A 15,604-nucleotide genomic window follows, 5' to 3' on the forward strand; every position below is an offset into this window, starting at 1 on the left:
ATCCCTAGCTAGCAGGACCAGTGGTCAACGATCATGGGAGCTGTAGTTCAGTGACAGCTGGAGACCCAAGTTTGAGAAACCCTCTGTTAGACTGCGCCTTCCGACCTGGGGCATGGCATAAAGAGAAGGTAAGGCAAGATTTGGTTGGATACGAAGCCAGATTTCAGCACGACCTCATGCATGAGCTGCAGCAAACTTTTGATGAGTATCTCTCCTCCTCGTTCACATGTACCAATTGAGCCCAGCCTTGCTGCCCAAGATGAATTGTTTATTCCCTTGTCTTCTTCTGAGAGCCAGTGTGGTGTAGTGGTTAAGAGCGATAGACTCGTAATCTGGGGAACCCAGTTCGTGTCTCCGCTCCTCCACATGCAGCTGCTGGGTGACCTTGGGCTAGTCACACTTCTTTGAAGTCTCTCAGCCCCACTCACCTCACAGAGTGTTTGTTGTGGGGGAGGAAGGGAAAGGAGAATGTTAGCCGCTTTGAGACTCCTTCGGGTAGTGATAAAGCAGGATATCAAATCCAAACTCTTCTTCTTCTTGTGCAGTCAGTCTCCCGGTCAAGACCGGAAGAGAACCCGCTGGGAAGACGACCGGGATAGGTGGTCAGAAAACGCCGGCAGGGAGAAGAGCTATACTTCCATCAAAGACAAAGAGCCGGATGAGGCCGTCGTCGAAAAGAACGAGGAAGATGACGAGGACCTGCTGAAGCCTGTGTGGGTCCGCTGCACCCACTCGGAAAGCTACTACTCAAACGACCCCATGGATCAAGTGGTACGTTGAGGAACTGTTTATAGAGTTGGAAGGGACCAGAAGGGCCACCTTTTGCCCAAGGTGGGGCTCAAACTCTTGAGATTAAAAGTCTCATGCTCTACCGGCTGAGCTATCCCAAGATCACTTAATAAAGTTCACCTCCTCCCTCCTTTCGCCTTGTAAGACCCTTCTAGGGGGAAGGGGTTGGTTTCTTGCATCATGTAGTGCCTGGGGAGAATTGCCCCAAATTGCGTAGGCTTCCACCCAATTTAAGTTAACTTACCTTGGGACCCAATCTATTCCCGCCCCCCCATCCCGAAACCTCTAGTCAACATTCTGTGGCCAATGTGTATGCTCATTTCTTAGTTAACTGGGTGGGGGTGTTTTTTGGGGGGTGGGGTGGGGCATTATCTATCAATATTTTTGGGTACTTCAAACCTTGTAGTTCCTCTAAAGCTGTTGATGCCTCTGGTATATGGATGATACTGTTTTGGCGACATAAGCACTGACACGTGAAGAATTATGATCACTATGTGATCTAGGTTTGTGTGTATCACACACTGTCTCATTTTCTGAATGTCCAGAAGGAACTAAAGCTTGTTATATCGTCTCTGGTTAAATCATCCCACGAGATCGACGTGTTGCATTTGTGAGTGTGTGTGTGTGTTGCGTCGTGTGTGCAACACACTTCCGAGGGTCAGCATGACTGCAAATTGACGTTGCAAAATATTTTCAATTCAGAATATCCTTTTGACTTTCTTTTTTTAAAAATAAAATTATTTATTTAGTTTTTCAGCTTAAAAATTTACAGAGATATGTCAAACATCGACAATAACAACAAGACTCCAAGGAATTTCCTGGACTTCCACCCTCCTCTTTGTGGGTCCTCTTATTAATCATTTCCTCCCACATCTTTTATGATAATCCAAATCCTTTACCTCTTCCATTATGTCTGGAATTCAACCTTAAACTACAAGTGATATTCCAATCTGACTAAACATTTTAACTGTTTGCAATGCTCTTTAAGATAAGTTATAATTTTTTCCCATTCCTTGTTAAAATGTACACCTTCCTGATTTGGTATCTGAAGAAGTGTGCATGCACACAAAAGCTCACACCAGTAACAAACTTAGTTGGTCTCTAAGGTGCTACTGGAAGGAATTTTTAAATTTTGGTTCGACTACGGCAGACCAACATAGCTACCTACCTGTTCCTGATTTCTGAAATCCTTTTCACTTTTGTTTGGTTGCAATGGCAAGGGCGATTCCACTGTCGTCGGAACGAGCCGGCTCCGAGATTTGTATGAGAAGTTTGAGGAAGAGCTGGGCAAGCGGCAAGCAAAAGCCAAAGCTGCCAGGCCCCCCTGGGAGCCCCCCAAGACCAAACTGGACGAGGATGTCGGTAAGGACTTCTCTGACCCACGCGACACACCCCAGAGATAAATGCTTGCCACTATCCAGGAGGGATCAGCTACTGGAGGCCCAATGGCCAAATCTGGCCCTCAAATATGCCCCGCAGAGGACCTTAAGGTTCATTAATAATCATAGTTTAGAGGTCCCGGGCCCTAAGGAAGTCAGATTATCCTCCACCAGGGCCAGGGCCTTCTCAGTGATGGCTCCGACCTAGTGGAATGCTCTGTCCCATGAGACCAGGGCCCTGCAGGATTCAGCTTCCTTCCGCAGGGCCTGTAAGACAGAGCTATTCCGCCTGGCTTTGAATTTGAACTTAGCCTGATCTTTTATTCCCCTTCCTTCCCTCCCCCTCCCCTTTTTATGAAGATTACCCGGTCTGGGATCCCACAGCTAATTCTCCCCTGGTCTCCTCACTGACCCAAATAGGACTAATCTAGCCAGCTAGCCCTGGTGATCATCTAATGTTTATTGGATGGATTTCCCCCCTAAATTGATTTTTGAATTCTGAATTCATTGTTATTCACGTTTTATACTGTATTTTACGCGATTTTTTGTTGCATCAATTAAGTGTTTTAAATTTGCTGTTAGCCGCCCTGAGCCCAGTTTTCTGAACCGGGAAGGGCGGGGTATGAATAAAAAATTATTATTATATTTATTATAAATGCCATTTGTCCCTTGAAAGATTCCCTGCCACTCTCCTGATCCTTTTCGTGCACCACTGTCTTCTAAGATGAGGCATAGGCAAAGTACTCTTTATCTGTTTCCCCTGTGGCCTAACCTTCCCTTTTTATGTGCCACCTCTGTTCTCTTCTCTGTGAAAGCCCCCTCTGAGATGGAACTTGTGTGCCTGAAGAAAAAGCTTGATTTTGGGGAAGCAGCGGGGTTAGTTAGAAACTTATATCTTGCATGCCAGTGACCAGCACACTGTATTCTTGAGGTGTTGCCAGGAATAAGGAGAGAAACTTTGCTCTTTGCCGTGCCCCTGGGGCATTCGCCGCTCCAGTCTCAGGTCAGAGGTGAATGCGCAGTTTTATGGGAGATTGGGAAAAGGGCAGGTTGGTATCACGTTTTCTCGGGAACGCAGGGAGTTCCAGCGACTCGGAGTGTGACTCGGATGACGACAGCTGCTCCAGCAGTTCGGATTCGGAGGTGTTTGACGTCATCGCTGAAATTAAGCGGAAGAAGGCTCACCCAGACCGGCTGCACGAGGAGTTGTGGTACAACGACCCCGGACAGGTAGTACATGCCAAAAAAAGCTCAGTCTTAAACATTTGCGTTGCGGCTATGCAGCTGGTGACTTAACAGTTCAGGACTGCCTCTTTCCATATAAACCTGCCCGGATCCTGAGATCTTCTGAGGCCCTTCTTCATGTGCCTCCTCCTTGAGAGGTCTGGAGGGTGGCAACATGAGACAGGGCCTTCTCTGTAGTGGCTCCCCATCTATGGAATGTTCTCGCCAGGGAAGTTTACCCGGCACCTTCATTATACACCTTTAGGCGCCAGGCGAAAGCGTTCCTTTTTTAACCAGGCCTTTGTTTGATTTGATTGACACCCTATGCCCTTTTAAAATGTGGGGGTGTTATTGGGTTGTTGTTTTTATTTTGATTGTATATTTTGTGGTTTTATATTTTGATTTTGTTCTGTGAACCGCCCTGAGACCTCTGTTACAGGGTGGTATATAAATTCATTAAATAATAATAATTGGTTATTCCGTATTGAAGATCAAGTCACTTTGCCAAAACCAGTGACCACCAACCCAGTGCTTTACACAAACCAATCTCCTCTCAATCCTGTTCTTGTGGCCGTGTACGCGCACACCTGAAGTTGCCAAAACACAACCACCAAAATTCAGGAGACGGCTCCAATACTATGCATATGTACTTTTTCACAAGCCCCATTAAATCTGGTGGGGTTTACATATGAGTAGACACACAGAGGGCTGCACTGTACATTTCAAAAAGTCTTGGTGTATGGCTGGTGATAGGCTGGTGAAACCTAGGCAGAAATTATTTCTCCCGGCAGAATACTTTCCATTGGTAAAGAATATTTGACTCAGGCCGCATTCAGAGATACTCTTTTGAAGTACTGTGGTCTGTTAAGGTGCTTCAGTCCATGTGCTTTAATTTTTTTAAAAAATGGACTCTTAACTTGTGTATGCTAATTTGCTTTTAAATAACCAAACAAACCCCTGTGTTGCAAAGAGAATGTCGGCAATGTCTAGGCAACACAATGACCATGTACATACGTAATAGACAATCTTTATAGAATTCCTTCAAACCATAACAAGTACAAAATGAAATCTTTAGTCTCAAAGTCTCTGAAAATCTTTAAATAAGGTCTCTGAAAATCTTTAAATGAAGCGAGGTACCAGACTTTGTACGATGAAAGACAAGCTGTGAAGCTTTGTGTATTCAGCAAATATGATGTCCAACACTGGACAGTGATTCTGGATATTGACTACTGTTTCATTGAATTCTTTGTCAGCATGGTGGGAGGATATAGAATTGCTTCATAAACTGAAAATATATTTCAGTTTATATTTCAGCTTCATAAACTGAAAATAGATAATTTTTTTGGGTAAAATTTTGTATGATTGTCTATTTCGTATGTACATGATCATCGTGTTGCCTAGAATTTGCTTTTAAAGGCATTACCTTTCAGGCACTGAACCAGACTGCCTCTTCCTGTTTTTAAGCATCTCGACTCAATAGCCTCCTTTAACATTTTTGACAGATGAACGACGGACCTCTGTGCAAATGCAGTGCGAAAGCCAGACGAACGGGAATAAGACATGGAATCTATCCCGGGGAAGAGGTAATCTTTCTTTAAAATGTTTTTAGGACGGTTGAAGGGATCTCAAAGCATCTTATCAGGTAAAATACAATATGATGGGGGGAGGGGTGGGAAACCCACTTAATAATAAACAAGCTCAGAAATAAACTATAAAACAATCTGCCCCAAAAGATTAAAATCCAATAACAAGCTATGACTAAAACCAGTGTTCAGTAACCAGGTGCATTTTGCGACAGTATTTCATTGGTGCGAGTGATTTTTGAGTTCTGGGCGCAGTACTGTGCCTAAATTTCAGATTAAAACTGAAGGAAATGAGGGTCTTTTTTATGCCTCCCCACTTCCAGCTACTTTCCAAAGATGGGAGAAGAGACTCTCTTAAGAATATTAGGGGGGGTGGTCAGGGGAAGGACTAGACCATGTGAAAAATGAGCATAATAGTTCAGCTGCAGTCCATTTTCAGCTTTGTATAAAAAAGCGCGCCGAGATGTTGTGCCCATAACCTCTGTTTAAGATGCCGTTTAGCTCCTAGCTTTCATATCTCGGTTTCTAATGCTGACTAAAACCCTAAGTCCAATAAGCACACTTCAAGGGAACAGCAAGGAAAATAAGAGTTTTCATAAGGCCTTTAATGAGGAGGGACACCAGCCTTCCCTGGCAGGGTTTGGTCCAAAACATCAGGAAAACATTAGGTTGCTGAAGACTGCTTTCTGTCACCTTTCCTAATCACCTGCCCCTCTTATTTCCTCTCTCGTTTCTTAAAGCCTATTAAGCCCTGCCGACCCATGACCAACAATGCCGGGAAATTATTCCACTACCGCATTACAGTGTCACCACCTACAAACTTTTTAGTAAGTATCATATGAAGCAGGGGAAGCAGCAGACCTGTTTGCTTTGATTTGAAGCTCTTTTTTTTAAGCCCTTACATAGGTGACATAGCTGGATATATTTATTTGTGGTTATTATTTATTGATTCAGTTTATATGCTGCCTTTTACCCAAAGATCTCAGGGTAGTGTACTATATTACAAACGTGATTTACGTAGCATCATCATAATAAAAGCAATAACGCGATCGCAGGAAATGTAATAACAGTCCCCACGCTTCTAAAAGGTGGTAAGGTTGTTCAGTAGCCAAAGGCCTGGGTAGAGAGGAGTGTTTTTGTTTGACATGTAATGAACGTGCCCAGCGAGCCTCTCCAGGGAGAGCATTGCACAGATAGGGAGCCACCACAGACAAGACCACTTCTCCTGTTGTCATCTTCCAGACCTCTTGTGGAGGAGGAACATGAAGAAAAGTCTCAGATAATGATCGCAGGGTCTGGGTCAGTTCACATAGAGGGAGGTGGTCCTTGAGTAATAGTCATTATTATTACAGTGGACACTCGGGTTGCGGACGTGATCCATGCGGGAGGCACGTTCGCAACCCACAGCATTCGCAACCTGCAGCGCCACATCTGTGCACACGCGGGTTGTGATTTGGTGCACCTACGCAAAGCGCGATTTAGCGCTTCTGCGCATGCGCGACTGCCGAAACCCGGAAGTAACCCATTCTGGTACTTCCAGGTTTCAGCACATCCGTAACCCAAAAAAACGCAACCTGAGGCGTCTGTAACCTGAGCTATGGCTGTACAGTGGAACCTCGGTTTTCAAGATGGGTGACACCTGGCTTGAGAGCAGTACATGTGAAAAGGATCTAGGAGTCTTGGTTGACCACAAACTTGACAAGCCAATGCAATTCTGGGCTGCATCAATAGGAGTATAGCATCTAGATCAAGGGAAGTAATAGTGCCACTGTATTCTGCTCTGGTCAGACCTCACCTGGAGTACTGTGTCCAGTTCTGGGCACCACAGTTCAAGAAGGACACTGACAAACTGGAACGTGTCCAGAGGAGGGCAACCAAAATGGTCAAAGGCCTGGAAACGATGCCTTATGAGGAACGGCTAAGGGAGCTGGGCATGTTTAGCCTGGAGAAGAGGAGGTTAAGGGGTGATATGATAGCCATGTTCAAATATATAAAAGGATGTCACATAGAGGAGGGAGAAAGGTTGTTTTCTGCTGCTCCAGAGAAGCGGACACGGAGCAATGGATCCAAACTACAAGAAAGAAGATTCCACCTAAACATTAGGAAGAACTTCCTGACAGAGCTGTTCGACAGTGGAATTTGCTGCCAAGGAGTGTGGTGGAGTCTCCTTCTTTGGAGGTCTTTAAGCAGAGGCTTGACAACCATATGTCAGGAGTGCTCTGATGGTGTTTCCTGCTTGGCAGGGGGTTGGACTCGATGGCCCTTGTGGTCTCTTCCAACTCTATGATTCTATAATTCTATGATTCCATGTAATCCATTCCGGAGGACCGTTCGACTTCCGAATCGTTTGAAAACCGAGGATCAATGGGCGGTCAGCAAAATCCATTGAAAAAATGGGAGAAATGTGGCTTGGAAGCCATTCAACTTCCAAGGCACGTTTGAAAATGGAAGCAATTACTTCGAGGTTTTTGGCCTTCGGGTTCCGAATCGTTTGGCTTCTGAGACGTTCAAAAACCAAGGTTCCACTGTATTATTATTACCCTGCCCAACTGTTTGGGTTTCCCCAGCCACTCTGGGCAACTTCCAATAAACATAAAAATAATAATATTGCGACCCTGAGCCATTTAAGGCTTTATAGCCAGCTCTTTGAATCGGGCCTGGAAACTAATTGGCAGTCAGAGCAGTTGAGCCAGAATCCGTGTAATATGCTCAGTGTGTCCTTCCCCAGTGAGCAACCTGGCCGTCCAATTTTGTGACACCGATGGATCCAGCAGCTGTATATTCAGAGAAAGTGTGAGCCCATAAACAGGGCCTCAGCCTTATCTGGATTGAGTTTCCGTTTATTGGCTTCCAGCCAGCCCATCACCAAGGCCAGACACTGGTCCATCCCTCCTCTGCCCCTAGCATGGAAACTATGGGCTACCAGGGGTGGGAAGCCCAGGTGCAGTCACCAAGGTGCTTACCTGATCTCCCGGCTGCGTTTCACCAGCAGCTCAATGTCTCCTCGCACACCCCACCTCACAACCTCGTGGTAAATCATGGTGACCCCTGTGTCGGCAGGTCTGTGCTGTCCCACCCTGCTGACCGCGATGGGGCTAGCCCCATTGTCCAGCATAGAAATGCAACAAGCTATTGGAGGAGGAATAGAAGTTTGGGTTGCTGCTCTGCTCGTCCCCAGAACACTGGCAAGAATTTCTGCTGGCTACTAGCTTCAATAATGATAATAATAATAATAATAATAATAATAATAATAATAATAATTTATTATTTATACCCCACCCATCTGGCTGGGTTTTCCCAGCCACTCTGGGCGGCTTCCAACAGAATATTAAAAAAACCATAGTCTATTAAACATTAAAAGCTTCCCTAAACAGGGCTGCCTTCAGATGTCTTCTAAAAGTCTGGTAGGTGTTTTTCTCTTTGACATCTGGTGGGAGGGTGTTCCACAGGGCGGGTGCCACTACTGAGAAGGCCCTCTGCCTGATTCCCTGTAACTTGGCTTTTCACAGCGAGGGAACTGCCAGAAGGCCCTCGGTGCTGGACCTCAGTGTCCGGGCTGAACAATGGGGGTGGAGATGCTCCTTCAGGTATACAGGACTGAGGCCGTTTATGGCTTTAAAGGTCAGCAACAACACTTTGAATTGTGCTCGGAAACGTACTGGGAGCCAGTGTAGGTCTTTCAAGAGCTTAGCCTTCTTTGCAAGGCTAGTCTGACCTGCGGCTTTTGCCCTTTTCTCTTTAGACAGACAGGCCAACTGTGATCGAGTACGATGACCATGAGTACATCTTCGAAGGCTTTTCCATGTTTGCCCATGCTCCCCTCACCAATGTAAGTCGCCTTTCTTTCGTGGCCCAGCTAGTTTTAAGGATGGCTGCTGGGGTCTTTAAATTTTCTGTGTATGCTAGCTTTCTTCTCCGTAGTAAAAATCAAACCAATAGCAGCCCTACCATGAAATCTTTGTCCCTTTAAACATTTTTTGTCATCTGTTTTTGGAGATGAGGTGTCCCTGCCTTTTAACTTTGCTTTAAAAATGTTTCCTAACACAAGGCAAATCCACCAGTGGCATAGCTGATCCCGGCTTGTTCAGTCTCTGCATAGTCTTATCTTGACAATAATATACCTATTCAGATGGTCTGTCCCAGGGTGGATTTGATTTAAATCAAATCGATTTTAAATCACCATTTAAATCATTAGTCAGTAAGACTTGATTCAAATTAATTTTTTTACAGAAAGACTCATTCTTGCTGGTATAATCTTAATATTTATAGCCAGATGAAGGTTTCATTTTTGGAATAATAAATTTTCAAAGTAGTTTTTGCAGTTATACCAAAAATTACCCATTTGGTTATGCTATTAGAAATAGACTGATAATTATGAAATTATTGTGAGGTTTAATAAGTTAACTGTTTATATTTGATCAACTTTTCTGCTGTTCTTTATTGGAAGGAGAAAACTAATAACCATTTCCTTAATAACAATTTAAACAATTTGTATAACTAAAACAATAACATTATAGCATATGTATCCATTGTTTGTTAACTGATGTGGTTAAACAATTTTTAAAAAACAAACCTTAAGACTGAGTTTTACCACACATGAAAAACTTTAAACAAATCCTTATTTCCTGATGAATAGCCCTTGGACTATAATGTAAATTACCGTATTTTTTGCTCTATAAGATGCACCAGACCACAAGATGCACCTAGTTTTTGGAGGAGGAAAACAAGAAAAAAATATTCTGAATCTCAGAAGCCAGAACAGTAAGAGGGATCGCTGCGCAGTGAAAGCAGCGGTCCCTCTTGCTGTTCTGGCTTCTGGGATAGCTGTGCAGCCTACATTCGCTCCATAGGACGCACACACATTTCCCCTTACTTTTTAGGAGGGAAAAATTGAGTCGTATAGAGCAAAAAATACGGTAAATAGAAAACTATCTTTAGAAAGATTTTTCCTCCAAAAGCATTTTATTTTAAAAATCCAATTTAAATTTTAAAAAAAATCAATTTAAATTTTAAAAAACCATTGATTTTTATCCACCCTAGTTTGTCCCAAAGAGGTTTAAGCCTTCCCCTTGTAGCCATTGATGCACTGCTTTTTGTGAAATCTGTGCTTGATGCAGTCGGGCCTCCAGCAGATGGCAGTCTCTACCAGCAGATGTCATACGTGCCTTGCTTGTCATGCTATTTCCTAGCTGGCTGTCTCAAGGTTTATGTATTTCAACCCCCCTTTTAATTTTGGATCAGAAGAAAGCAAGAAAATGCAGGGAGGGTGCTGCCTGCATCGCTCTTTGAGACTCAACCTCTCTCGTGCCTGTGTTTCTTCTCGTCTCTCCAGATTCCTCTGTGCAAAGTCATCCGATTTAACATCGATTATACAATTCATTTCATTGAGGAGATGATACCCGAAGTAAGTTATGGGAACGATGATGCACGGCATCTGTTTGCTTTGTGGCTCGTCGAGAAAGTTTAGCTCTTTGGTTCATGCATATTCCGAAGAAGTTCGTACTGTATGGCTGGATGAGCGCTTCTGATTAAAGGTGTACAGTCCTGGAATATCAATATGAAAACATACTATTGAAAGGTGTAAAACAAGTTAAGCAAATGTTCTCGTGAAAGTAAACTTTATTGCCATCTGTCTATTAGTGCCACTAAGTGAATATTGCTGTGGGGGAGAGTAGCATTTAGTTAAAACTGTCCAACAATATTGTTGTTGTCGTTGCTGATTAAATTTATATACAGTGGTACCTCGGTTTACGAACTTAATCCTTTCTGGAAGTCCGTTCTTAAACCAAAACCGTTTTTAAACCGAGGCACGCTTTCCCTAATGCGGCCTTCCGCTGCTGGTGCCCTTCCACTGTTTGGATTCCGCTCTTACACTGAGGTAAAGTTCTCAAACCGGGACACTATTTCTGGTTTTGTGGAGTTTGTAAACCAAATCGTTCTTAAACCGGACTGTTCTTAAACCGAGGTACCACTGTACTGCCCTGTACCCGGGGGTCTCAGGGCGGTTCACAGAATAAAATCAATATATAAAACCACAAAATACATAATAAAAATAAAAACAATAACCCAATAGCCCCCCCCCCCAGGTTCTCGCCCCTGCCTCGCATCTTTAAATCATGCGCATACCCTCTGAGACCACCTCTTCTCCAAACTTTCAGGACTGCGGCCTTTGGATATGTGCGTGTTATCTGTAACCCTCCCTCTGTTCGTATTTTTGCTTCGGAGTGGCACACCCGTTGCATCTAGAGGGGAAAGACACCCTTTTAATGAAGAACGCTTTACTTCTAGATCGGTGCATGGGTTTTTGCTTTTATTTATTTCCTTCCCCGGCCCGTTCATAAGGACAATAATCCCCAGTTTGTGAGGTGCTGATTAGTGACTGCGAAAACGCCTTGTTACAATGCCAGCAGTGATTTATCGGCTTTTTAGCTAGAACGTGGCAGCCTCCGAGAATTATGGGAGAGGCTCTCCTTTCCACATATATCATCTCTTCTGCTTATTCAAGTGAAAGGATGTTGGCACTCTGTAAGTTATGGCGTAGCCCTGAGCTTGTAATTTTTGCTTCCGGTCTAGATTTAGGCTTTAAATAAGGAACACCCAACCCCCCCCAATGTATAATAATAATAATAATAATAATAATAATAATAATAATAATAATAATTTATTATTTATACCCCGCCCATCTGGCTGGGTTTCCCCAGCCACTCTGGGCGTCTCCCAATCGAATAATAAAAACACAATACAGCATTAAACATTAATTTTCCTAAACAGGGCTGTCTTCAGATGTCTTTTAAAAGTAGGATAGTTGCTTATTTCCTTGACATCTGATAGGAGGATGTTCCACAGGGCGGGTGCCACTACTGAGAAGGCCCTCTGCCTGGTTCCCTGTAACCTCACTTCTCGCAGCAAGGCAACCGCCAGAAGGCCCTCGGTGCTGGATCTCAGTATCCGGGCAGAACGATGGGGCTGGAGACACTCCTTCAGGTATACATTATATTGGCAGTGGGGTTTTTCTTCCTGGCAAATTTGCCCTTTTGCAGCAGATTCCATTGCCAGCGACTTCAAAATGTACTCGCCTGTCAGTGGCCAGCTGCTGGAAAAACAGGTGGTCGCTGAAAAGCCCTCGGTTGTACTGCTCACCCGCCTATGGCGAGTGATGCTTGAATTATGCAGTGCTAACATGGCTTTTCTGCGGCAACGGCTAACGCTGGCGTACACACGTAACATAGGAAGCAGCCTTACGCGAAGTCAAACTGTCGGTCCGACTCAATATTATTGACCCCCGAGACATCAAGGGGCGGGGGGGGGGCTCCAGATGATGTCTATTGCATCTCCCGTATGACTCAGCCGCATTGCCGGTGTTCAAGGATCATGGGTGTGGTATTCCCAACAGGCAGGGCCGGATTTAGGTTTGATGGGGCCCTAAGCTACTGAAGATAATGGGGCCCTTTCTATGTCCAGCTGTCCTTTGTCAACAACAAATTGTCGCTTTTTTGTGTTGAATATGCTACATGGTAATTTATGGACCAAAGGTAAAGGGAACTCTGACTGTTAATTCAAGTCGTGGACGACTCTGGGGTTGCGGCACTCATCTCGCTCTATAGGCTGAGGGAGCCAGCGTTTGTCCACAAGACAGCTTCCGGGTCATGTGGCCAGCATGACTAAGCCGCTTCTGGCGAACCATAGCAGCGCACGGAAACTCCATTTACCTTCCCGCCGGAGTGGTACCTATTTATCTACTTGCACTTTGGCGTGCTTTCGAACTGCTAGGTTGGCAGGAACAGGGACCCAGCAACAGGAACCCACCCCGTCACGGGGATTTGAACCGCCGATCTTCTGATCGGCAAGCACTAGGCTCTGTGGTTTTACCCACAGCGCCACCTGCGTCCCTCAATTTATGGACCTAATAGGTATCTAAAGCCATTTGCCCCTTCGCTGTATGTAGGTTTTTTTTTTTTCTTATATTTTGGAAATGTACATCCAGTTTTTTTTTTCCTTTAAATTTTTTTGGGGGCCCCCAAGAGGTTGGGACCCTAAGCTATAGCTTGTTTAGCTTATGCGTAAACCTGGCACTGCCAACAGGTTATATATATATGGGCCAGATGGGCGGGATATAAATAAATTAAGAAGAAGAAGAAGAAGAAGTTAAGTTACACATTAAAATCCTGTGCTTTAGATTCTTTCCACCATAATGGGACTTGCGGGTCTCCCCCCCACCCTGGCCCAGGTTTCTTTTTACTACTGTATGTGCTATAATTTACGTATTATAATAATATGTAATAACATCCCGTCATCTGAACACAATGCGTTCCCTCGTCTGTTAGGCAAGCGTCAAGCAAAACAAACCAGCAATTTCCATTGATTCCTATGGGGAAATTTCTAATGCATTCTCAACCACGGAATTTGGAGCCCAGAAAGCAAGACCTTCTGAAAACCCTCAGCCAACCAGCAAAAAGCAAACCAGGAAGTTAAAAAAAGAAAAAGCTCTCTGTTACAGATACCTGAGTGTGTAGTTTGCATAGCGAGGTTTGGGTACTAATTTGTCGCGTTTGGATAAATGAATTTCTGCATAACGAGTGTTCAGAACGCAGGACCTGTGTGTATTTTATGAACCTGATTGGCATTAACTTGTCAAGTATGCCTAAAGCAGCAACCGTAGGAACTATTGCCAAATTATATCCTGTAATCTCGCCAACCACGTTGTTGGGGTTTAGGTATGTTGCTCATACATTGATCACTGACATTAACATTGACTCATTTTCCTTTTCCAGAATTTTTGCGTACGAGGACTGGAGCTGTTCTCTTCCTATCTGTTTAAAGATATCCTGGAACTCTATGACTGGAATCTTACCGGTAACTTTTGAGTTTGAGAATGTGTTTGTGGATGAGAGCAGGGTATAAAATGAAAATCCAAAAGGTATTTCAGAGCGTCCTTTCAGTACTTGTCCCAGTGGTCAGAATCTCACACACCATTGGGTCTGACTGAGCGACACACAAATCTCATTGCCCATATTTACTGAAACATAAAGGTACCCCCTGCCCGTACGGGCCAGTCGTGTCCGACTCTAGGGTTGTGTGCCCATCTCACTTAAGAGGCTGGGGGCCAGCGCTGTCCAGAGACACCTCCGGGTCACGTGGCCAGCGTGACAAAGCTGCTCTGGCGAGCCGGCACCAGCGCAGCACATGGAAACGCCGTTTACCTTCCTGCTATAAAGTGGTACCTATTTATCTACTTGCACTTAGGGGTGCTTTTGAACTGCTAGGTGGGCAGGAGCTGGGACCGAAAGACGGATTCGAACCGCCGACCATGCGATCGGCAAGCCCTAGGCGCTGAGGTTTTACCCACAGCGCCACCCGCGTCCCATTTTTGAAACATATGCCAGGACATTTCTTTGATGTACGAGAGAATGTTGTACTTAACAAGCTGGGCTTATGAAGTTAAAGAGCAACAACGGTCGCCTGTCTTTTGTTAATCATCGTATGTCCTGATAGTGAACTCAACCGATGAGTTAGGATGGCTTTGTTGCCAAATCGGAGCTACCGAGAGACTGCATGGAGGTACGGGCATGTCTGGTAGATTCTCACGGCTTGCAGAAGCAGGAAAAAAGACAGGCGTCTCTCCAAAGGAAAAGTCAGCTTAATGGAAACTGGGCATGCTTGTTGTTGTTGTTGTTTAGTCGTTTAGTCGTGTCCGACTCTTTGTGACCCCATGGACCAGAGCACGCCAGGCACTCCTGTCTTCCACTGCCTCCCGCAGTTTGGTCAAGAACTGGTAGCTTCGAGAACACTATCCAACCATCTTGTCCTCTGTCGTCCCCTTCTCCTTGTGCCCTCAATCTTTCCCAACATCAGGGTCTTTTCCAGGGAGTCTTCTCTGCTCATGAGGTGGCCAAAGTATTGGAGCCTCAGCTTCCCGATCTGTCCTTCCCGTGAGCACTCAGGGCTGATTTCCTTAAGAATGGATAGGTTTGATCTTCTTGCAGTCCATGGGAATCCCAAGAGTCTCCTCCAGCACCATAATGTTTCTTTGGGGTTGGAGTATGAAATGGCATAACCTGAGAGAAGGCACAGGTTGGCTGGAGCACTGAGCACTGCAACAAATTTATTGTAAATCTCGCTTGTTCTCCGTGACTTTGTTTCGTGGGGGATGCGTGCGTCTGAGATTTTAATTACCGTAAGGTGTGCACAATGAGTTGTGATCGTAGCACCAGACAAAAACGTTGGCACCGTGTAGCTTATAGGAGACAGGAGCATGTGGCTGTGGCGCAATGCAATAAAAATTGTAGCAAACGTCGCAGGTGGCAAGCTGTCCTTTTTGGGGGGTTGGAAATCATCCTCGGATTGTGGCGCGGTCAAAATGAAAGCATCCATGCTCTCTCTCTTTCTCTCCCCCCCCCCCATTGAGCCTTGAGGAAGAATTTGTTTTAAAAAGCCAAGGGCCTCCGAAGACTTGGTTTAAGGAAATGCAGGCTTTGTAATGGAGAAAAGCTGATGAGTTTGAGGGTTCTGCTTGTATGCTTCCCTTGGTTTTCTAGCTCCGAGTGAGAATGAATGATGAGATTTATTTGCATTCTTCTTTTTTACAAAATCGGTAAGGCACATTCCGACGGTGCTATCTTGTACGCTCAT

General features: G+C 44.8%; 1 protein-coding gene across 2 annotated transcripts in view; it reads left to right on the top strand.

Annotated features, from left to right (window-relative positions):
* Positions 1-15,604, top strand: part of DROSHA (drosha ribonuclease III) — an 84,694-nt gene that overhangs the window by 4,909 nt on the left and 64,181 nt on the right. For both annotated transcript variants that reach the window (XM_083449294.1, XM_083449295.1), the window contains exons 4-11: positions 546-771; positions 2,010-2,151; positions 3,247-3,398; positions 4,895-4,975; positions 5,716-5,802; positions 8,718-8,804; positions 10,308-10,379; positions 13,747-13,828. In XM_083449294.1, the coding sequence (XP_083305420.1) occupies positions 546-771; positions 2,010-2,151; positions 3,247-3,398; positions 4,895-4,975; positions 5,716-5,802; positions 8,718-8,804; positions 10,308-10,379; positions 13,747-13,828 (929 nt within the window). The remainder of the gene's footprint in view (positions 1-545; positions 772-2,009; positions 2,152-3,246; positions 3,399-4,894; positions 4,976-5,715; positions 5,803-8,717; positions 8,805-10,307; positions 10,380-13,746; positions 13,829-15,604) is intronic.

The sequence above is a fragment of the Podarcis tiliguerta genome (genome assembly GCF_965153285.1).
Source record: "Podarcis tiliguerta genome assembly, chromosome: 7".
In the NCBI taxonomy this organism is placed as follows: domain Eukaryota; kingdom Metazoa; phylum Chordata; class Lepidosauria; order Squamata; family Lacertidae; genus Podarcis; species Podarcis tiliguerta.